A 25,737-nucleotide genomic window follows, 5' to 3' on the forward strand; every position below is an offset into this window, starting at 1 on the left:
GAAAACCGCCGAGTTACAGAACATCGAGTTTACGGAACATGTATTACCATGACACAGAAATAGGCGTGTTTCCTTTTCAGCTTCGATATCATGGTAATACATGTTCCGTAAACTCGATGTTCTGTAACTCGATGGTTTTCATTTTCGCTGATTCCAGCTTTCAATGTAGTAGTCTCGATGTTCCGGTTTCATAGGAAACCGTTTTATTTATCGGACTTGATTTACAGACAGTCTGAATAACATACTTACATTACAAACGCCAATTTTTAAATGCCATTATTTTTCATTTTATCTTAAAATCACTAATTGCAATATTTTGTATATTTGTAGTAATTTTCTTAAGTAAGCTAATGTGATTGTATCTCTAAGAAAAATACTACCAAAATGTGTAATTTGGTCAAATGAAAAAAAATCCTTTCTGCATCACATTTGAAGGTGAACCAGTTTTAAAGGCTCTGCATTTTTACCTTCATAATTAAGACAAGGACTGAATAAAGGGTACAGTTTCTCAGTGAAAGTGTCAGTGTAAGTGTAGAGGTGGGACATGTTATCAGCATTATAAAATGACACCTGGCCAGCCTCATAGTCCAGGTACACACCAATTTTTTGAGGTTTCACACTGAGATTGATATCCTTTATTGATATATCTAGTGCCTTATAGTCATTCTCGTCCCGCAGCCACAGAGCCCAGTGTCCATTATCAGGGCTCAGGGTGATGATTGTTTTCCTGTTAGAGGACTCTTTTGTGACACCCACATCCCATTCAGTTTTATTCTTCAGCTCCACTTCCCAGTAGTGCCTGCCTGAAGTGAATCCTTCCTTTGCAAGCACGCAGAGACAATAATCAAATCGTTCTGGGATATCCGAGAGCTGCTGTCTAATGTCACCATGCCTTACACTGGGCAGATCCTCAGAGAGAATGAGTTCAGGGTGTGCTGTGTCAGGGTCCAATGTCAAAGGTTCTGGGACTGTGAAAATAAACATTTTGTCATATATTCTTGTAATGCAAACTGTATACATTTTTTTTTTGAATTTCAGAGTTTTATGATAAATATTTTATTAAAGAACTATAAGACTCTCACAAAAAAGAACACTCCATTAAATAATAACTATTTAGTCTAAGCTTTAGCAACAGTGTTGCAGCGCACCATTACTATGACACATTCCCTGAATATGCAGCATATGGTAGCTACTTCATATAAACCATAATGATCCAAATGGGAAAAAAACATGCATGATATCATATGGATGGGTAAATATGCTTTCTGCACTACTCATACATTGCATTTGTGTAGGAAAGATATATGTTCATAACAAGGACAAGATTGATACAAATTTATTACATTAAAGGTATATAGCTTAGGGAGGGTGGAAAACAGTCCTTCAACCAAATAATTTTCAACAGTCAAACATGATGGACTGTATATCCCCTTTACACCAAGGAAGGGATCTGCTGCTCCTTCAGTATGTAAACAACGTACCAATAACCTCATCTTATTGTACGGGCTGGAGGAAGAGTCAGGCACTGGTGAGCCATTGTTCATGAAATGCTCATTCTTTTTTTGTTTTACTTGCCAGACTCTTATCTTGATGAGTGACATTCACAACCATGCTGCATTCCTTCATGTGTGTGTTTGTGAATGTGTGTGTGTGTGTGTGTGTGTGTGTGTGTGTGTGTGTGTGTGTGTGTGTGTGTGTGTGTGTGTGTGTGTGCGTGTGTGCGTGTGTGTTTGCAGATCCATGACGGTGTGCACTGTGCTACAACACAAACACAGCTTCACTGTCTCCAACAGTCTATCTACTCTCCCTTACAATGCATGCCGTCACCTGTTTCACCAGAAAATTCTGGCACTACAATGGACTGAACCACCTCTTACATTGCAGGGTGGGCAAGCTGGCAATGGCTGCTCATCCCTCCCCCCATCACCTCCTCCAGTGCCTGGACCACTGCTGGAACCCTGGTCAGCTGGCCCATAGTTAAGAATGTTACTGAATGTTGGTCAGTCAGAGCTTTATCCCTTCAGTCCACGTAGGGATAAGGGATTAATGGGTCAAAAAGAATATCTGGGGAAAATTCATATTCAGACAGGTCTGGGACAACAAGAACATAAAACAATTCTATGAAAAGATAGGGCATCTTACTGCAGTATAGGAATGGCCATTTCAGACTGAATTATTTCATATTATTAAGACCAAACTAAATTACTTCGGAAAATAGTATTTTCAGGAGCTGTGAAGTGAAAGATCAATACCATCTATAACTCAGTTGGCATTTCAAGTTCAGTCTACATGCCTTGACAAATGTATTGTGCCTCCAAGTTTTAATACTCTAGACTCAAGTGATGAACTAATATAGCAATAACCCATGCCTGGGTGTAGGTAATGCGGGATTTAACCACGGTTGGCATGGTTTGGTCCAGAGGGCGAAGCTCGAGGGACCAAACAAAGACAACCGTGGTTACACACACAGAAGTGGGTTATTGCTATTATACTATGACATTATTTAAGAAAAGAAATAATTACTTTTCTTAAATAATGGCATTGTATAATGCCTCTTTGCTGCCCTTCCGCAGCTGTCTGGTATTCCGCGGTAGTTCTGATGTACTGCGCATGCCTACACAGTACATCAGAGCTGTGGGCAAAAGCAACGGAGAACGCAAGATCTCTGTTGCTTTTTACTGTTTCGCTATGTTAAATGAGTTTAACATAGTGAGGCAGCTTTAAAATAAGCAACGGAGATCTCCATTACTTATTTTAAAGCTGTCTCGCTAGGTTAAACCCATTTAATATAGCGAGACAGGTTTAAAAGCAACGGAGATCAAGATCTCCGTTGCTACTGTGTCGCTATGTTAAAGGAGTTTAACATAGCGAGACAGCTTTAAAAAAAGCAACGGAGATCTGCGTTGCTTTTTTTAAACCTGTGTCACTATGCTAAACTCTTTTAACATAGCGAGACAGTGTTTTATACTAACGGAAAAAGTCCGGGCGACCTTTTTCCGTTAGTATATTGAGGGATTTACAATGGGCACACTGGTTGGGCTGGCCAATCAGCGTGCACGTTTTAGAGGAAGAATTGTATAATAAATTAGTTTTTCTTTCATTAATTTTCTTCTTAATGGAACACACCTAGAATATCATAAATGTCTACTTACCTGTTCTCATGTTGTATTTCCATTCATTCCAGTCTTCATGATGTATGAAATAATTGTACGTTTCCCGACTTTCATCACAGATACCCAGTAAAAGTTCTGGCAGAACCTCTTCTGTTGGGGTTTTTGTGCATCTAGGAATGCAAAAAAACTAGTATTAATTTCATTCTCATAGTGTTTAAGATTGGTAAGAGATCTGATACTGTACCTTTAGATATACGCACATTTGTTTGGCATCCTTGAGTTTCTGCATTAAAAAAAAACAGAAATAACATCTGTAATATTACAAATTGCATTTTTGTTATACATACAGGTATAAACACTGGGAATTTGTATAGTTCTATGTTACACTTCTGTAAGTAAGTTTAATAATAATACATTTTTTTGTAACCTAAACTGAAACAGTCAGGGACACATTTCAGTATATGCATTATGCAGTGATTAACTTTACATGTAGGAAAACTGCACAACCTTGTTGCAAAGAAGTCTGATAAACCGAGAGTTATTACTCAGCAGAATAATGTAACATTTTTTTTTGTAATTCATGGAGTGTACTGAATATGCTCTAAAATCTAAAACAAGAAAACAAAAACTTTTTTATAGTGGGCTTTTTATTCAGTCACATCACTATACCAAGCTTGTCATAGCGAGGTGCTTACATGTGAACCTTAGTGCTAATAGTGAACCTTGCACCACCACACACACAATGCATGTCTTTGACTAAGTTACCATTAAACTTATATGAGAAATCATTTAATAGCTTTGAAAGCTCTAACTCAGCTCAACTCATGCTGCCATACAAATGGCAGCTAAAAGTGAAGCACCTCGTATTTCTTCCTGATTTTCATGAATGTCTCTGATATTGACATAGAATTGTGTTCCATATCTCCTAAAATGATTACAGTGATCAAATAATGCTGGAAGTTATAGTTAGGCAATACTTACTCTTCAGAAAATGCATGTTAAGACGTGCATCATATCATACTATACCACATCGCTATCAATATTTAAGAAGTGTTGTTTCAGTTATAGCTTTTGTTTCTGATTATATTTTGGCTTTTTTTTCTCATTCTGGGCATAACTGGTTGAGGCCTAACAACTCCTGAGATAAATTTCTTGAATACATTTTGCAAACACATAACAACTCGATTATGAGCATAGAACAGACCATAATCTTTCTTATTCCTAATAAAAATCCACCTAGCTTTCATCTCAGTTTTTATGCTAATAACAAAAACTATACAAATTCCAAGTTCCTTCCTCCTCAAAATTAACAAGTTCCCATAATAGTTTCATGTTTGTATAGCAAACATTAATCAAAGATGCAGAAAAGAACAAACTGTGGCAAAATATTACCAAATTTATTCAAAAAAACTCAGTTAAGTGCTTTTTGTCAACATACATCTCAATGTAATCCACAGCAAAATAATAAGGGTGTTAAATGGGTACAATATACAGTATACATTTGTTAATCTTAGTTCCCATTCCATTCCTGATGAAGAGGTACTATTACTAGAAATGAGTTTTTCTTTTGTAACTTACAAACGTGGATTTAGTAAACACTCTGCTAGATTTCAAACTACATATTAGAAAATTAAATTTTGATAACATTTTTATGGAAATAATTATTTTATGGATTTTAAGTCTAAAAAAAAAATCTAGTGCATTTAATCCCACCTTTACAAATTTTTGAACCTTTGTGAGAACATGACATAAGAAACTTGTTAAAGCAGCCTCTTAAAAACAAAGAAAGACAAGTGTTAGATAATTGAAATCTTACATCAATGTCCGTTTTATTAAAGATGATAAAACTGGTTCCATGGTGATTTTGGACTCTGATCATTATAAATCTGAAATGTTGAAATTATTAAAAAAATGACAGTATTTACTTTGGTGATTGACAAAAGGGACATAGATTTGGCATATCAGTATGCAGAATTGATGCTTTTAGATTTATTACACCTGAAAGATATTGTAAATTGTAGTAGTTTCTTTGGATCAAGGATCCGAGAAGTGGGATTTTTTTCAGTATCCCCAAAACACATACAGATGCCTACAACCCTCATTTAGGCCTATAGGATCAGTCAGAGGTAGCCAAACCAATCATAGCCATTTATTTGGATAGTATTATGAATAAAGTAGTGCAATATATGATATCTTATATGAAAGACTCTTCTTACTAAATTGAGCAACTTGAAGTAGGCTGACTGTTGTAATAATACATTTTAATTACAGCAGATATTGTATCCCCTGGATTCTTTATGCCTTGCACGGCATTTAGGATTGATGCAGGAGCTCAAGCAGGCAATATGTCTGCCATGTGATCCAAGAACAGCCTGCAGGGGCGTGCATGAGCACTCCTGCAATACTCCTGCATGGAATAAGCCCCTGTATGCAAATCACCCCATTTGCAGGAGAAATCCATGCAAATTAGGTGAATTTGTGATCCAGGAAGCTTGCAACTGGCCATGCAGGACTAGTGTAATCTGTAGAAATGTACTCGGTTAGTAACTGAGTACATTTCTGCAAAATCCAAAACGGAGCTGTGACAGCTCCAAATAAAGGCTGCATATCAGTTAGGAAGCATGCCAATGGCCAAGTATAAGGCCATTGACATTGCAAACAGTAAAAAAAAAATTTTAAAAAATCAACTTTTATTTTTTTTTAGCCAATCTCATCTGTTTAAGCGTAAGGCAGCGGTGCACAAACAAGATTGGGGAAAAATAATAAAAATAAACCTAGATTAAGCATTCTAACTAAAATCACTATTCTGCCATGAAAGTCAATGGCAGGCAAAAGACAACATGGACAGTGAGTAGTGGTTGCTAAGGGGGGAGGCTCAGTATGAGACATGTAACTATGCATTAGTAGGCAATCCTATGCAAATGAGGGGAATGATAGTGAATCCCAGTTTTCCCTAGCATGCTAGTCAGGTCCCAACAGTGTAAGAGTAGGAATAGCTTGGTGCCAGCCTAGGAGTCAGCTGACATCATGAGTGGTGTGTGTCAGGCATACTGTAAGTGGATTGGAGCCCTGTGACTCAGGTTTGCTCCCAGCTAAGCACAGCTAAGCAAGGGGGTGTGTCTGACTCTGCCTAGCACTCTGTACTTTGCCTATGTGTGTGTGTGTGTGTGTGTGTGTGTGTGTGTGTGTGTGTGTGTGAGCCACGCACAGGGTTTTAAAGCAAGAATAAAAAGGTTAAACCAGGAAATAGCAACAGTGTGCACATATGAGAACTCTGTTTGCACAGAGCACTCCTGGGCTTAAACAGGAAGGCAATGGGAAGGGAAAACAGCATGAGGAAGGTAATCAAGGAGAACTAGCATAGCTGGCAGATGAAATGTATCAGAATCAGCCAATTACACAGACAGCAGACCAGCCCAGCCCAGAACACTACTATAAACTATGCAAACACCTTCCCCTCTGGTTTCTCCCATACTCTACACCACCAGTGTAAACAAGTGGGGAACTTTTACCACTCAAAACAACAAAATAATAGGGGCTGCAATAGTTATCATACAACAACTTGTGGAAGAGGCTGAGGGTGGTGAAGATGTGAATGCTGTCGACCAACCCACAGTGAGGAGACGGAGAAGAATGTTAAGACCCAGGGTAACCTACCAGGGGCTACATGAGCTGGAGTTAGTGGAGCGCTATAGGGTGGACAGGGACCTCCTACAGCAAATTGTTGAGCTGTGCTGGCCAAGCCTCACACACAGAACTAACAGAGAGGAACCCATCCCAGTGGATACAAAGGTATGTGTAGGCCTAAGAATACTAGCTACAGGTACCTTCCAAAGGCCAACTGGGGATATGATGAGGATCTCACAGGCATCAGCATCCAGGGTACTCCACCAGTTCCTGGATGCCATGTCAGCACATGTCCGTGAGCATGTATATTTCCCCAACACCATGAGGCATTGGCCAGCAATATGCAACTGTTCCACCAAATAGCAGAATACCCTGAGGTAGTGGGTGCTATAGAATGCATGGACATACACATCAAAGCACTACCTGGTGAGCGGGGTAGGGTCTGCAACAACCGTAAGAGCTTCTCCTCCAACTGCCAGGTCATGTGCGATGCCCAGGGTATAATAATGAATGTGTGTGCTGGCTGCCCTGGAAACTATCACATTTCCCACATCTGGCATCTGATGCAGCTGTACAAGAGATTTGCCAATGGGGACATCCCTCGTGGTCACCTAGTGGGGTATGCTGGATACGCACTGGAGCCTTGGCTGATGACACCCATCAGAAATGCACACACACCTGAACAAGAACTCCATAATGAGGCATACACACAGTCCAGAATTATACTAGAGAGTGTGTTTGGGATGCTCAAGTCACAGTTCCGGTGCCTGGACACATCCGGTGGAGCTTTGCAGTACTCACCAGCTACATGTACCCAAATTGTCCTCGTATGTGCCATGCTACACAATATGATCCTGCGGAAACAGCTACAGCAGGAGCAGCATGGGGTATGGCCATACAGCCCCCCACCATTGCCAAGGCCTGCACAGGCACAGAGTGACTCATAGGAGGAACAATCTGAGCCTGCCCCAGTAGGTAGAAGGAGGCATGCCCAGTATGCCCTGGCCTTGGCAAAGAGGCAACGCATAGCACATACACTGACTCAGGAGAGACCCAGGGAATAACACCTCTCTCTGACTATCACATACAGTAAAAGGGATGCCAAATATTACACTGCCTGTACTCAACCATGAGTAGGGAGTGTACTATATGTATCTGACATAGGCAGCCCTGCAGCACCACCCTCAATACTGGGACAACCACAAGGTAAGTGACTCACACATGCCAGTCAGGGGGGTCACATACACAACAACAGTCACAGCCAGCAGGACAGGTGTAGACAAACACAAACAAAGGCTGTGCTATGACCTCTGAATGATGCCTACCCCCCCCAGGCCTACACAGACAGACTACAGCCGGTCAGGCAGTGGGACGTTAGTTGTGAAGGTTAGGAAGTCAGAAAGTAATATGTAGGTAAATCAAAGCTAAGATCTGTCGTACACTGGTATGCCTCTAGTCAGCATGATAGGTAAGAATACAGAATGAAATGGAGTACCTAACATACCAGTACAGTCATAGAAAATGTGTACAAGTGTCAGGTGTGCCCTCCCCCATCCTATGTAGAAATGTGGCAACAGTCAGGTGTGCCCCTCAATCCTGTGTAGAACTGTAGCAACAGTCAATGCCACATGATCGATGGATACCCTGCTGAAACAGTATGCTACCTGTAGGTGTACAACACAAAGGTCAGCACCGCAGTACAAACTACCTGGACTCAATCTACACATTCAATACAGATGGGCATACTGGGCATGCTCACACACTTAAACACATGAAGGCCATGTCTGCAAACACCAGTGGACCAGCCATATCTGGCAGTCGCAGATGTTAGTGCAGACACTACTCAGTATGCACCACACATGCTTTGCACACACAGTGGATAGGAATACAGACATATATCTAAGGACATTACACTATAATAAGCCAAAGGTAGACGTACATAGATGTTATTTATTATTTATTTATTTATTTCAGTTTGATTACCGGGGAAGTCCACTGGGCCAGAAAGTGCCCATTTTCAGTGGAGGCCCGGGGAGAAAAGCTCCACAAAAAAAAAAAAACACACACTACACACAATAAGAGGTTACAAAAAGAAATTTCAAATGCAGAGGTAAAAATACAAGTATGAATTCATGCAAAACAGGTATAGTAAAATAATAAATTGTCATTGTACAAGCAATGAGACAAAGTTGCAGGTTTTTACATTCAGAGCAATAGGAATCAATTGTCAAGAAATAGGCATCAGTGATTACTGGACAGTTGTGTTATATACATGCTAAGAGTTGAGAGAGAAATTGAAAGAACAGAAGGTGATGGAATAAGTTTGAGTAAGGTAAATAGAAAAGGAGACGTAGTGAAGTTTGCATCAGGAGTTTAGTAGGCTCTATGGGGAAATGTATTTGTATTTATGTAGGGTGAAAGCAGGAGCATTTCGTTTGGAGGATAGAAATGAGAAAAGTTGAGTTTTGAAAGATTCTGGGTAAGGTATTGTCCTAAGTGAGGGAGGAAGAGAGTTCCATTTTTTGCCTACTATGAAAGAGAGAAGGAGTTGGCCTGCAGGGCGTTTGGGTTTATGAATAGTGATGAAATTTTGATGTTCAGATCTCAGGGATCTGGTTGGGATGTAAGGGGGAAGGATGTTTGTTAGAGCTGGGCACTTATTAGGAAAAAATATTAATTTGTGAGCAGTGGTAAGTTGGAGGAAGTCGAGGTAGTTAGGGAGTTCCAGCCAGTTCAATGATTGTAGGGAGAGGCAGTGGTGAGTACAGGTTTTGGATTTGGTTGCGAATTTGGAGATTTTATTGTAGCAAGTTTCAAGTTTAGAGGTGAGGGAAGAAGACAGGTTAGTTAGAAGAGGGGCTCCATATAGTAAGGAAGGAAGGAGATAGGTAGTTGCTAAAGTATGCCTGGAGGAGTTGGAGAGAAAGTGATTATTCCTGTAGAGCATGCCAAGTTTTGGTGGGTTTTCTTGATGTTTTGTTGTACGTGGATATCAAATTTGAGGTATTCATCTATGGTGATACCTAGGAGTTTTGCAGAAGGAACCACTTCTATGGCAGTGTTGTTTTGGCTAAGGACTTTGAAAGCATTTTTGTCGAAGGAGTAGGCCCTGGTGGGTGGAAAGAGAAGTATTTTAGATTTATTAGAGTTGAGAGAGAGATGGTTGCAGTGCATCCAGTTCTCAGTAGTAGAAAAAGCTATTTGAGTTTTTGACAGTAATTCTGGCAAGTTGGCAGTGGAGCAAACTAAGGTGGAGTCATCAGCGTATTGGATAACTGTTGTGTCAGGGATGACAGTGTGAAGGTTATTTATGAAGATGTTGAAAAGCATGGGTCCAAGGATGGATCCCTGGGGAACACCAGTGGGAGAGGGCAGGAATGAGGAGGTAGAGTTATTCCATCTGACAGCTTGTGATCTGTCAGATAGGTAGCTGGAGAACCAGGAGAGGGTTTCAGGGGAAAGATGAAGGTTAGAGATGACAGAGTAGGTGATTGTGGGAGATAGTGTCGAAGGCTTTAGAAAGATCTAGTAGTGTTGAGGATACTAGTAAGCCGGAGTCTCGGGCCCGATTTACTGTATCTAAGAAGGATAGTAAGGTGGTAATGGTGCTGTGGCCAGGGCGGAAACCATGCTGGGTGGGAGTTATGAGGTTATTTTGGGTTAAGAAAGGCATAGGTTGGTGGTGGACACATTTTTCAAGAATTTTTGATATAGGTGAAAGAAGGGCGATTGGGCGGAAGTTGGAGATATTAGTGTTTTTGCCTCCTTTATGAAGAGGAAGGATGAAGGCAGCACGCCAGAGTTTGGTAACGTAAGATTCTTTTAAAGATCTATTGATTAGGATGCTGATAGGGATGGCAATACCTTCAGCAGCAGCTGAGGAAGGAGGAGGGTATGTTGTCAGGGGCATTTGAGCAAGGCTTTAGTTTAGTGAGGAATCTCTTTATAAAAGTAGTTGGAACAGGTTTGAGATTGAAATTAGGAGGGTGAGGAGGGTAGGAGGGAGAAGAGGAATGAGAGTAGGAAGGATTGTTGTCTGGGAAAGATTTGGTAAGATTAGCTATAGAGTCAGTAAAAAATGTGTTAAAGAGAGAGCTGAGTTCTGAGTCAGTTATGCTAGGGTCAGGGCAGGGATTATTTCTGGATCCTGGGAGGAGTAGGGAATTAATAGATTTCCAGAATTGTTTTGGGCTTACGTTATTGTTAGACTGAAGTTTATTATAATAGTTTTTTTGTCAGAGATGATTAGTTTTTTTGCTTGGTTGCGAAGTTGTGTGTATTGAAGCAGGGTGGAAGGTATCTTATTCTTCTGGTAGAGCTTCCAGTGTTTGTCCCTACAATTCATGATTTGTTTGGTTTCTTTGGAGAGCCATGGAGCAGAATTAGTTTTGACTCGTTTGTTTCTTGGAGGGGCTTGGGAGTTGAGAATTTTTAGGAAAGTGGAGTTGAAATGTTCTACTGCGTTGTCAAGGGGAAGAGTATTTAGAATTTGCCAGTTAATGTGTTTAAGAGTGTTTGAAAAGTTAGAGGGGTTGAAGTTGCTGAGATTACGAGTGTGGATGTAATGGTGCTGATGTTTAGTTGTGTTGTTTGAGCGATGTATGAATGCAGGAGATGGTCACTAAAGGTGTCTGGGATAGTGCCAGAGAGTGTTATTTTGTTTGGGTGGGAGACTAAGATCCAGTCGATGATGGATCCTGGGGGGTGGTGTTTATTTGGGCATGTGATAGTGTGAATTACTTGGGTAAAGTTGTACAGGTTAATGAATAGGGAGGGAGAAGGAGAGTTAATTTTATTCCAATCAATATTAACATCGCCAAGGATGAAAGTTTCAAATTTTATTTTGGTTGAGGCCCAGTGAAGAATATTTTCAAGGGTAGAGATGTTGTCGCCAGGGGATATATAAAGGGAGATAATGCAGATATTTTTGTGTTTATTTAGTTGTAGGAGACTAGCTGTTAGCTCAGAGTTTTTGAATTGTGGAATTGGAGTTTGTAGAGTGATTACAGAGAGAAGGTTAGAGTAGATTAGTGCAGAGCCTCCTCCTTTTCTGTTTAGATGTGTGGAAAAGGGTGACTGTGACAAGGAGCCATCCAGGCCTGTCCCACCCAGCACACAGCCAAAGGGCCACAACCACAAGAGGTGCAGATGGCACTCACTGCAGATACTAGCCACCGGTATCTGTCAGCATTACAATGTGGTGCACATGATAGCTGTGCAACATGACTGTACAAGGAAGTAGCCATCTAACAGCTATATACACATACCTGTGAAATATGACCTTGTGTGTGCCCTGCTTGTGGTGTGTCAACCTGTAGATGAATGTGTTATGGCCCATGCACACACACTGCATCCCATAGTCCTACTATGACAAGCCTGCTGAGGTCATCCACTGTGAAATACACCTTTGGGAGAGTTGTAGCCCAGTAATCTCCATGGCACGTCCCATAACTGCATACTGCTGTAGTGTGATAAACTAGTTAGGTAGGTAGGAGTTCTAATCCCAGACTTGGCAAGTCTGTGTGTGTGTGCATATGTGTGTGTGTGTGTGTGTGTGTGTGTGTGTGTGTGTGTGTGTGTGTGTGTGTGTGTGTGTGTGTGTGTGTGTGTGTGTGTGTGTGTCCGACTCTGTCTGTGTAGTTAGCAATGCTTTTCAGGGTAGTCACAAACACTACAATTCAAATGCTCTACTTTGGCAAGGCTGCTGATGTCATCTACCTAGAAATACACCTCTGGGAAGGATGTAGCCAAGTAATCTCTGTAGCGTGTCCTATAACTGTGTACAGCTGTAGTATGATAAATTAGTTAGGTAGGAGTTCTAATCCCAGACTTGGCAAGTGTGTGTGTTTGTGTGTGTGTGTGTGTGTGTGTGTGTGTGTGTGTGTGTGTGTGTGTGTGTGTGTGTGTCTGACTCTGTGTAGAGAGCAATGATCTTTAGGTTAGTCACACTCCCTACAATTCAAATACACTACTTTGGCAAGGCAACTGATGTCATCCACCTAGAAATACATCTCTGGGAAGGTTGTAGCCCAGTAATCTCTGTAGCATGTGCCATTACTGTGTACAGCTGTAGTATGATAAACTCATTAGGTAGGAGTTATAATCCCAGACTTGGCAAGTGTGTGTGTGTGTGTGTGTGTGTGTGTGTGTGTGTGTGTGTGTGTGTGTGTGTGTGTGTGTGTGTTTGTGTGTAGAGACAGCAATGCATTTTAGGCTAGTCACACTTACTACAATTGAAATGCCCTACTTTGGCAAGCCTGCTGATGTCATTCACTGTGAAATACACCTTTGGGGAAGGAGTACTTCGGTAATCCCCGTGTTGCATCCTATTACAGCTTCATGCTGTAGAGTGACATAGAACTCTGCTAGGGCTTCTATACCCACACATGTAGGTTGTGGAAGTTTTGTGTGTGTTTCAATGCATTGCTTAGTCACATTCACTACAATTCAAATAGCCTACTTTGGCAATCCTGCTGATGTCATTCACTGTGAAATACACCTTTGGGGAAGGAGTACTCCAGTAATCCCCATGGTGCATCCTATAACAGCTTCATGCTCATAGAGTAATATAGAACTCTGTTAGGCATTCTATACCCACACATGTTGGTTGTGGAAGTTTTGTGTGTGTTTCAATGTCTGTGTAGGGAGCAATGCATTTTAGCCTAGCCACACTCACTACAATTCAAATACCTTACTTTGGCAATCCTATTGATGTAATTCAATGTGAAATACACCTTTGGGGAAGGAGTACTCCAGTAATCTCCATGGCGCATCCTTTAACCACATAGTGCTGTAGTGTAATAAACTAGTTATGTAGGAGTTCTAATCCCAGGCATGACAGGTGTGTGTGTGTGTGTGTGTGTGTGTGTGTGTGTGTGTGTGTGTGTGTGTGTGTGTGTGTGTGTGTGTGTGTGTGTTTGCAACTTGTACCTTGTGTGGAGGTGGTTGTGAGTGTGTAATAACTGGGCTCAATGTTGAGTGGGTTTTGTAAATTTCTTATATGGTGGCCCTAGTATATATCAATGTCCACCATACAGGAATAACATATGTGAAATCATGTGACATCAAGGCCAGGAAAACAAAGTTAGCAACTCTAGTATTACACAGAGAATACTCTCAACCCAGGCCTCATATACACACACACTTGCCTAGGCAACAACCACTATGTTGGCAGTACCCTGCATATTGCCCACTGATAGTAACTATGGTGTGATTGCAGTGGGCTACAGAGGGCATGGCACCCTGTCCATCTGTCCAGTGCACCTTCTCCATGTTCCCAACTGGACACCTGCAACACCTGTGGTGCCATCAAATGTGACCCACAAAGGACATACCATGCCTGAAAACATGCCCTGTATGGACAGATGCCACTGACACCAGGGAATGCTGGTATCATGCTATCAATGTAGGTGCAGGGTAAACCTGCTGTCCATTACCAGTTCCTGCCACATGAGGCCAGGACTGGCACATCTGATGATAATCTGTGTACACAACATGGGCCAGACACCCCAGGTACAGTTCCACATGTCACTGTACATGCATGTGGGAGGTGTGCACATCACAGACACTGTCGATGTCATGGACTAAGGAACACATACATGGCAAGCAATGCACAGCATTGTACCCAGGTGATGGGATGGTGAATACAATACCCACCTGTGTTGGTAAATCCTGAAACTACACCCCTGAGCCACAATGCAGACCAGTGTCATGTTGGCAGATGCCAAGGTTTACTCATCACCTAGCCTTGTATAGCTGTCTGGCACAGTCAACCACTACACACCTGTGAAGCAATGCACCCATGCATGTCAGTACTGGCAGTGTGTTTGTGTGTGTGTGTGTGTGTGTGTGTGTGTGTGTGTGTGTGTGTGTGTGTGTGTGTGTGTGTTGTATGATGCATAAGATCACATTCACACTCACTACAACCCCCACTGGCATACTGAAGCATGCTGTCCAATGTCAGACACCTCCACATACCCTTTTCCCATATTACCTCTGTATGACCCCTCTGGTGCATGTGATACCTGCACAGTAATGTTTTGTGGCAATCTCACTAGTGATGAGTTCTATTCCTGGCCCTGCCATGTGTGTCAATGTGTGTGCATCCCTGTGAGAGTGTGGCTGTGTTGATACTGGCACCTGTTGATGCGGACAGGCACGTGTACTACACCTACCATATAGCTAAAATATTGCTGTTGCAGATGCCACTCACCATCACATATATGTTTTGAGGGCTTCTCAACATGTAACCTATGTGGCGCAGCTGATAACTGCATTGAAATTTGATAGCACTACATAGTCATCAGGGGTTTGATATGCTGTGCCGGTAGGTGTGTGACACAAACATGATTAAGTTATACTCCCCACCTCTCCCTGACTTTACTTTGCCTCTGTCTGCTTCTCTCACTCCCTCATTGGTGGATGTGGAGGCCTACACCTGCTTAGCTTAGGCTGCAGCATGTGTATTGTAAGTGATGCTCATGATCAGCTGATGGCATCTGCATGAATTGCAGCCCTCCTCTAGCTAATTGCATATGGAACAGCTGTGGTAACATTCCCATAGCTAATTGCATGGAAACACACTCCAATAACTACAAACATCATGTTGGTGTTGGGCCTTTTCATTCACTGTGAGCAGGAACTACATCTGCTGTCTGGCAAATAGCATAACAGATGGATTGGGGATTTACCTCTAACAACATACACTGTGGAAACAGGCCAACACACAGAAGGGGGATGTGCCTGACTTGACTACAGACTGCAAGTGCTGCTATACTGCAATTGGAGTAATGTTGGTTTAACAGGGTGTGTGTGGCTATGGCTGTCCTACATGTTTTAATACCTATCATGTTAGTGCTATGTTTATGAGGAAACCACCATCAGTAGGGTCATCTGCAGACGGGGCAGTGTGTGGTGCCTTTTGTTTCTTGTGTTATCCACAGAGCACCTATATGTGAACTGCAGAAGGTAGAGAGAGGACTGCAGTCTGCAGATGGTGGCAGCCGTGAGAGTTACTGACTTCATTTCCCTCATAGGACATTTGTTGCAACAAACCCTGTTACAACAGTAAATGTATGAGGTTATCACAGCAACATGTCAATAATGGCCCTGTGTTTGTGCCTCCAGCCACAACTCTGCCAACGTTTGTACATATGTCATGAAGTAAGAGGTGCATATGTGCTATACATCATATTTATTGACATCATATCTGATAACAAGCCAATGAGATATCAGGCTGCTACACATGTTATGTACAGTAGGGGTTATATTTGATGACATAACCGGGACATTCTGTGGTTGTGTGCACAGTACTGAGGTCTGTGTACTTATGGTGATTGTCGACAGTGTGTGTATTGTTAATATGTACCTTGGCCTGTGTACTGACTGTGGTAAATGTCATTGCTCTTGGTCCTGTTCTATCTGATGTTACATGCTGCTCCACTGTATGTTACCCTATCAGCTTACATGTTTGTAGGGTCAAACAGACACATGTCCCATACCACAGACAGGCATCAGACCACACTGTGTAGTGACCAAGTGTATGTAGGGTTAGTGTATGAGTGGCACATATGAGGATGATGTTGAACAGATAGTCCATATACTGTAATAGTACGGTAGTGTACCATATGTGGCTGTGGCTGTGTTCACATTGGTTGTGGTTATGCACTTCCACACAGGTGTCTGTTACTCTGTGCTGTGACATGCCTGTAGAGCCTGCTATATATGCAGGTACATGTGTATTCCCCAATGGGAAATGTAGGCCAGCTTATTTCTAACCTCAAATCCCTGACTAAGGGTATGCTGCACAATATCCTGTAACAGCAGCAACTTGCTTAGTGTATGGGAACAGTTTCCCACATATGGGCCTGTGTTCCAGCCTCTGTCCTCCACCTACATTCCAAGCTTTGCACATATGACATGCTGTCAGGGGTTGTTCTGTAGAGGGCTGTGAGTATATCATGCTGCCATTCCTCCCATCAGTCCACTGCTGTTGTATCCCCCACACATAAGGTAGGGCTGGGGCCATATTTGTGTGGCCTTCACCTACACAATACATGTGTGCCCTTATGCACTCTAGAGGCCAGTGTATGTAACAGTGGTATCTGGCCCTGTATTATTGAGTCTAGGTGGGATGCACCATAAATAACCTAGGCTGTTACAAAATGTGGGGGTATCAGGGGGGAGCTGACGTAAGGTATATGGATATACAGTACCATACAATTCACCTGTAGTTACATTAGTTACATACATTGGGTTAATGTAGGCCTACTACCTCCTGCCATACAGATTGTTCTGTTTGTGAGTGCGCTTGTGATGGCTTCATTTATGCCTTGTTATGTAAAAGCTACATCCCATTTGGTCAACTGAAGTCTTTACCACCTAGTGATTCTGTACAGAGTGTAGACAGAGGCTGCTGAACTATACACCTGCATTACTTACTGTTGATAGTTTGATATCCTGTGGCCCAGTCTGTCTTTACTATTGTACTATTTGAAGGGCTTGGCCTGGACAGCAACAGTTGTGAACCTTTCCAGACTACTGTATTAGTATAACTGTTTCACAGTTGCATTACTCTGTTTATATGGATGTCACTGTCTGAACAGCTATATGACATGGCATATAAAACAGTAATAGTGCACAAATATAGGTATTCCATTTATGCAAACCTGTGTGTGGTGTTATATCCTATGACCTCTCTGTGGGTATATGTTGCAGGCAACAATTGCCATTTGTATGGGTGGCTCATACAGAGTCCAGTTGTGAAGGTGTTAACTGTAGGCATAGTGTCTGTTCCATATTGTGTGCACCTTCTACATATGTATCTTACTGTACATATCTCTGCATGTGTATTTGAAGTCATATGTATATCTATATATATATATATATATATATATATATATATATATATATATATATATATATATATATATATGTGTGTGTATATATCTGTATCTGCATATATGTGTCTGTGTATATGTATCCTGGGGATGTTGACAGCTTCCACACTGTACATTTCCTATGGGAGCCAGACTGTACTGCATGATATGTTACCAATACCAGCCTGACATCATAGAGGTGGGATGTAGTACTGTTAACATCTTGTGTCCATGTCATGTCAGGTCCTGGTTATGGGGTCTGCAACACTTGGTAGTGTATTGCAGGGTGGATGTGTTTGGCTGTGGGGGGTATACCTATTCATACAAGACGTATATTGTTTGGGGCCTCTCATCCCCGTTAACTGTGCATGTGGACATATATGTTTTAGTTATTTTCCCATTGTTATCTACAGATGTATGTCCATATATACCTATATATATAATCTTTTTTTGTTGCAGTCAGCCTGTTGTCATTGAAATTAAAGCCATTATTTTTTTAAAACATAACTTCAGCGATGGAAATGAATTTTTTTTCAGAATTCATTTTCCTTGGGCTTTTTTTTTTGTTGGACTTTTGTGTTATACCGTTTCGGTTATATTCATTTCGCATATTCAAGAAGGAAATTGGTTTGTTTTGGTGTTGGATTGGACACCGGCATCTGGATTTTGATTTTGAGGTTTGTCCTTGGTGTATACCTCATTTGGATTGGATCTATTCAAACTGACATTTACAGTCTTCTTTTATAATTTTTCACCTTCTGATTGCTCTGGTTTTAGCTTCCTTACTATATAAAATTATGTCTGCATATACCTACATAGATATATATCTGCTTAGATATACATATGTAACTTGCTGTGTATATTTAAACATATAGGTGTAGACATATATATCTATAGATGTAGGCATTTGCATGTATATATGTTCATATATATATATATATATATATATATATATATATATATATATATATATATATATATAGATATGTTGCATACATTCTCTGCACTGTTGAATGGCTGGGCTGGATGATATGTTTTTGAAAACATCAGGGTTATGTGCATCTGACATGACTTAGTGGTGAATCACTTTGGCTATAGTGTGCAGGGTCCTGTGTTCAAGCCTTGCAGAGGCTGTTTATTTTGTTGCTGGGCAGAACACGGGCCATTGGATACAGAGTGATTAAGGCACTTTAAAGCAGTTGCAAGTGGGTTTGTGTGGGTTTGCACAGAGGTAAGCAGTGCTAACTTCCGGTTTAAGTTTCTTATACTCACTTAGCTTCTACATTGCTTAACCTGTGTAGGCATTGCTTATTCCCACACAAACAAGGTTAAACCTGCTTACTGCTGCTTAAAAGTGCTTACTCCCGCTTACCCCCGCACTAATTTCTTTAAAAGAAAAGAAAAAGAGGTTGATCGGAAAGTGGTGAAAAAAGGGGCACAAAGAGGGAATGACAGTAGGGAAAATAGCCAGGGATGTGCAGGAAGGGTGTAGGGAAGATCCATAGCTGCCCATGTCTTCTAATGCAACAGCTGTGCATATACACTCAAATTGGAGGTAGATTCGGCCACTCAAACCCCTGGGAGGGGGTGAGGACAACAAAATTAAGTTGTAATGCCAATTAAACTGGATTACATGTGCCTAGTGGACACCTGTGCGAAATGGACAGCTATGTATGGGGCAAGATTTTTTGTGGGAACAGATTGCCTTTTTTTTCAGGTGAGAGTGGGATGTTGAGGAGGGGTAGTAGGTATATTTGGGGTGGTAGGTGGGGTAAGTTGACAGACAAGACAAACAAGATGCATACAGGGGCAGTATATGACACATGTGGGGGGTAAACACCTTGACGGGGAGTGGTGTTGGGTAATCGGAAGCCCACAAGCCCCCTAATGGTAACAGTGGGACTGAGGTCCCCACTCATGGGCAGTTACCACTGCACCTTCACAGCCCCAAAGGTGGCTGTGCTGGGGGCTGATTCACAAAGCCAGGCTGACTCTCTAAATGTGACATGTGGCCCTCGAGCTGGCATAGAAGATCACCAAACTGCTGGTGGATCTCTCTATGCACCACGACCCCAACCTGGCGACGGGTGACAGGTGCCTGTCTGTGCCCACTCCCAGGGGGGGCAAGCCCCATCCCCTGAGGCAGTTCCACCCGAAGGTGGTGCAGGACCAAAGATAGGAAGGTCCTGATTTGGGCCTCAGACATGCTGGTGCCCGGTGCCACAGCCAGCTGAGGTGGGACAGGTGGGTCCCCTGGGACTGGCCTTCCCAAGCATGCTATAGTGTTTAGATTTCATCAACAAATGTGGATTAGTAATAGTCAACACATTCCAGGGTTAGGTATAACAGCATGCATAGATATTCCCATTAACCCAGGCACCAGATAACGAACAGTTGCACAGCAAACAGAACACATGCATACATGGGAACACAGTGGTAATAAGAACAGCACGCAGGCACATTGATGGGACCATGCCACCAATGTTGGAATAATTCCATATAGCATATGCATGGGAACCATTAAAATAGTTATCAAACAATTGGACATTATCAGAACATACGTATCATTACATACCAGTTGGGGTGGGTATGTTGATTATTGCTGGAGATATGGTGAGGGGGGAGAAAGATGTCAAGGGTTGGGAGGGTAAGGTGTGCCTTTTTACAAACACAAGTTACAGGGTTGAATCTCACAGGGGACTGGCTTAGCAAAATGGCTCGCTAGAGAGAGCAGTAGCTAGTACTAGCCTATGAACCTATGAACAACTAGTATATTCCTGTAGTCCACATTGCTTTCCTAGTCAGTGCTGTTATCTGTACCTTACAAATCTTACTACTCTACTGTATAGCCTTAGTTTGGGCAGTGATATGGCTGTCGTTATCGTTACACATGAACGGGTTTTACCTGCAGTATACACCTCTTACCTAGTATACCTGTGGAGGGAATGTTTGTTAATACTAACTAAAGGTTTCTGCACATACTCCCAGATTCTGGGTTCTTGTTGTGTACATAGCTATCCAACTCTTTCTACGCAGACTCTGGCCATGTGTTGACCACATGCTGGTGTGCTGGGACATATCTAGAATATTGTCCTCTTCCACCTTTAGTGACCTGACACACACACATATAAATGCTTTCCTACACAGTTATATTATGTAGCACAGTGTGGGTGACAGTGACCAGTGGCACTTTATTATTCAGAGACAATGCAACACTCACAATTCCCTACAATACCAGAGTGAACAGTACCAGTACAGGTTATAGTGGTCTGTATTTCTCAGCACAGTGCTCGTATCTGACATACCTGTGGGAGCAATGTTTGTTAGCACTACCTGACTGTTGCTACACAAAGGTCCAGATTACATATTAGTATTATGCACATACATCTCACTCTGTTACTGTACACACTCTGGTCAACATGGGAGTGTTGATAGGACATACTTGAAATATTACTCTCCTAACCGTTTTGGGAGGGTGCAACAGTGACAGGTGTGTTCTCATAGATGTTTGGCAATCACTTGTATTCCGTTTGCTGGCTAAACATTTGGGATAATCCCACAGACTTTCCAGGGGGACAGGCAACAGATATGGGCTCATATACTGGATATCCTTGCCTCATCTGTACAGTTGTGGGGTATGATTCTGTATGCAGCCTACTTCCACTCCCAGGATTCAGACCATGGCTGTGTCTGCTACAACTTAAACACTGCCCATCACAGTTGTTTCTGCTATATAGATATTGCTGTATATCTCCTATCTGCTTTCTGTCTTATTAATCCCCTGTGCTTTTGCATTCTGACCTTTTATTACAACACTCTTATACAGATTTCCTAGACAGTTATATGTTGTAGGACAGTGTGGGTGACAGTGATATGTAATACCTCATTATTCAGAGCAATTGCATATCATTCTTGTATTTCTGGGCACAGTGTTGGTATCTGACAGACCTGTGGGAGAAATGTTTATTAGCACTACCTGAATGTTCCCCCACATGGTACCAGACTCCACATTACTATTATGCACATACATCTCACTCTGTTCGTGTACACACTCTGTCCACATCTTGAGAAGTTGGGGTTTAAATGGGACATATGTGGCTTCTTAGTCACATAAGGTATTGGGGAGTTGCTAGTATGCCAGCTTTGTTCTCATAGTTGTGTGTCAATCAGTTGTATTTCCTGTTTAATGCTTATACATCTGGGATCATCCCACTGATTTCCCAGGAGGACAAGTTGATAGGCAACAGATAGGGGACACTTTACTGGACATATCTGTACAGTTGTGGGGTATGATTCTGTATGCAGACTACTACCACTGGCAGGATTCGAACTGTGACTGTGTGTGCTAAAAACACAACAGTTCACATCTCAGTTGTATGCACTATTTGGTTTTTGTTGCTTGTGCTGTCCCTGTTTACTGTCTATGTGTCTCTCAGTTGTACTAAATGGCCTCTGGGGATTATACCTGTCATATACAGGCATTCCTACATATTCAATTTATGTTGCACGGTGTGGGTAACAGTGCTTAATACAACAGTACTATTACATGATTGCAGATCTACATTACCATATGATACCAGAATATACACATGCACTCCAGCAGTTAGATCTGTTTTGTCAGGCTATTACGCTTTAATTGACATACAAACAATATGAGATTTTTCCTGCCATATTCTCTAGTGTATAAAGTACTTGCCTTGAACAATACAGGTTTTATACAGGCAATTAATTTACTGCTACTTTTATTTTTATTTCCTATGACAGTAAATGCATGAGTATTACTGATCTGCCTCACTTTGCAGCCTTGCCAGGTGACTGATGTGGGACTCCTAGTTTGCGGCCCACTACATTGTAGCTGTGGGTGACATAAGAGGAATATTTAGCCATACCTATCCAAGGTATACCTGAGCTGGCAATTATTACACACATACAGGGTGATACCTACACATGGCTGGAACATCCCCTGCCACTCTGGCCTCTTGAAGCCACTCCTCCAAAAGGTCCCCCTTACGTTGCTTCAGTTCAGCATAGTGGTGCCTGACCTACTCACCAGTTTGGGGTATGCCAGTGGCACTGGTGAGGTCGCGGGCGAGATGGTCCCAGGCCTCCGCCTTATATTGGGAGCCCTGGTAATGGCCCTGCAGCCGTCTCTGATCATGGTCTTTGACAAGGAGTCCTGCCATGACCTTGGACTCCTGGATGTACCAGCGCTGCGCCCGAAAGTGCACACCTTCTCCCCTTACTGCCATAGTGCTTGCAAGGAGTAGCTACAACCAGTTATGAGATGTATTCCCTCCTCTTGGGTTTAAGTAGGGCCGATTTCCCACACTTTTCCATGATTGGCCAGTTTTGAAAAGGCTAAGCTATGGGCAAACCTGCTTACCTAAGGTTGGCATTGTTTAAAGGGGTATACCACTGGGCACAATGAGTTAGCTGGCCTACACATTGCTTACACCTCCTACGCTGGCCTGTGCAATGCTTAGCATTGCTTACATTACACTTTGCATTATAATTCCTTTTTGTCATTGAGTTATTATTCATTACATCTTATGTGTATGCCTGGTATCCATGATTAATGTGTATGTACACTCTAAGGAGTCCTTGTATTTTATTGGGGACTTCAAAACTCTATTACAGTTATACCTTACTTCTGGGCTAACTGCTGTACTCCAGCTCACATATTTATGTTATTTAGTGAGATATGGAACATATGACTGTATACTGATTCCTTTCGCAGGTTCAGTTTGGTTTTACTATGGTGAGGATTTTGTTTGCTGATACCTCATGCTTCTGTACTTCTGTGATGGCTTGGTGGTTAACTACTGTGACTATGGTGTATAGGGTCCTGGGTTTGAGACCTGCGTGGTTGTTCATTTTGTTGATGGGCAGAACAAGGGCCATTGGATACAGAGTGATTAAGGCACTTTTGTGCAGTTGTAAGTGGATTTGCATGGGTTTCCGGGATGGTAAGCACTGCTAACCTGCTGTTACATCTACTTACAGGGAGTTAGCTATAGAACAGCTTAACCAGTGTAGGCATTGCTTACCGCCGAGTAAGCGGGCATAAGCCCACTTACTACTGCTTATATATGCTTACTACTGCTTATTTGTGCTTAAATATGCTTACTAGTGCCTTATTCATTATGACACTGACACCTCACATGTGCATTTACTGTGGTACTCCAGTTCATAAAAATATGTTATTTAGTGGATTATGCAACATAAATATTACACATAACATGCTTTGCCATGGAAAATGGAAACTGCTGCAGTGAGACTTAAACCAGGAATGCCTACTGGTAAAGCAAATGCTCTGCCCATTACACTATTGCTATGCTGCTTCATTTGCATATATCATCCTTGTTATCCTCTTCAGCCATTTAAGCTGCATTGACCATAGCTAAGCGGTGGCACATCCATGCACCTATGGTTAGCTTTCATAGGATTCGTAAAAAAAAAAATAAAATGGTTTGTTATTTTTATTTATGTGTGCTTTTGTTGCTGTTGTGCACATGGGGACTGTTGGTGGGGATATGCGGACACCTATGAGTGGTCTCTCTCATTTCTGCCCCATTTCTGCTGTTCTTAATTGTGGAGGCGTGTATATTCTGAGAGCTCTGCTCTCGGACATGCTCCCTGCAATCTTACATGATCCGTGTAAGCCTAGGAGCTCAGGCAGCGTGCCTCATTACTATGCATGGCGTGCTGCCGTCTTGCTCCAAAAAGGCCGCCTCTATGCAGGACTAAGCTATTCCAGCATGAAGGAATAGTAAATCAGACAGCACAAAAAATGTGGTAGGGATGTTCTTGAATACAGATCATGTACATTTAGTGTAGGCATTCATGAATCCATTACAAAGAGTTTTCTACAATAAATTGGAATTTAGAAGCATATCACTTAATAGTAGTTTTCAGCATGCAGAATAACTGCAAATAATATAGTTAGAGAAAAAATATTGTATTTGTGCTTCAAGAAAGATTACATGTGATTACGAATTTGCATAGCAGTTGCAGGAACATTAGGACTGATTTACACATTACAGTTATACAAGGTGACAGACTGTGAGAAGGAAATAAGACTGCATGACAAGACAGCAAAGATGGTACCTAAAAGATGTGAACAGATTATGCTGTAGAATTAGATGCCACTTTGTACAAACACCATTTCTTGTAATATACACTAGAGCCTTTGAAAACATCACTAACATGATATACAGGACATGGAATACATTTACTGTGGATAAAAAAATAAAGCAGGTAGCAGATGATGCACAACCATTTATATATAAAGTGGGTCAGAATATGAAGGAACTCCTCAAACCTAAAATAACAGTATGATGCTTGTACACAAATCAAAACCATGGATGAAACAAAGACGTTGAAGAACTACAATGCATTCAAAGTTATAGAAGGTATGGAAGAAACTGATGTGGTTAATGCTTCCATAAAATCAGTTTTCACAAGGCAATTATTTGGGGAAATGTACAACAGAACAGGTGATTAATGGAGGCGTATTTTGAAATGAGAGTTCTGCAGTGATTATAAAGGCATATCTAACTGATATGAAATCACAGATACAGTGACAACACATATAGTAGTAAACAAAATTATACACTATATACATTTTCAAATACTGCAAGTGCTGCATATTATAACACTAACATTTAAATTGGAAAATTACCTTTTTAAAAGATCTGAATGGCAAATTAAACTGTTTTTTTTTTATGGTGGATATAGCCAGCTGGCAGTGTGCAACTTGGTTCTATATAAATGTCACTGTTGAAGTGATACCCCGACAACATGTGCAAAAATGGAAAAAGGGATTGAGGATAGATGGATGCGATAAAGAAGTCCTCTGTTAAACACAGACTTAGTTGCATCACTTATAAAGTAATGAAGTCTGAAAGCAAAGTAATTTATCTAGTGAATAATATGTATCAGTGCATCTAAAAATGAGGATGTTATGACTTGCTGATCTGCAATACAAAGTAAATGTTCATTTTATTGTATTATTTATTTGTTTATTTGTTGTATATTGAGGACAGCTACTGGTGTTCCAAGAAGAATAAAAGGTTCCTGTAGTCCAATTAAACAAATGGTATACATCTTTGTAAACTTAA

The 25,737-nt window shown here is 41.5% G+C and overlaps 1 protein-coding gene across 2 annotated transcripts in view; it reads right to left on the reverse strand.

Moving 5' to 3' along the window:
- Positions 1-206: 206 nt before the first annotated feature.
- Positions 207-25,737, reverse strand: part of LOC122813671 (zinc-binding protein A33-like) — a 156,483-nt gene continuing 130,952 nt past the window's right edge. For both annotated transcript variants that reach the window (XM_044086115.1, XM_044086114.1), the window contains 3 exons: positions 3,374-3,396; positions 3,153-3,283; positions 207-968 (listed from right to left, as the gene is read on the reverse strand). In XM_044086115.1, the coding sequence (XP_043942050.1) occupies positions 424-968; positions 3,153-3,283; positions 3,374-3,396 (699 nt within the window). In that variant the 3' untranslated portion in view covers positions 207-423. The remainder of the gene's footprint in view (positions 969-3,152; positions 3,284-3,373; positions 3,397-25,737) is intronic.

This window comes from Protopterus annectens, chromosome 10.part0, assembly GCF_019279795.1.
Source record: "Protopterus annectens isolate FY-2018-M chromosome 10.part0, PAN1.0, whole genome shotgun sequence".
Lineage (NCBI taxonomy): Eukaryota > Metazoa > Chordata > Ceratodontiformes > Protopteridae > Protopterus > Protopterus annectens.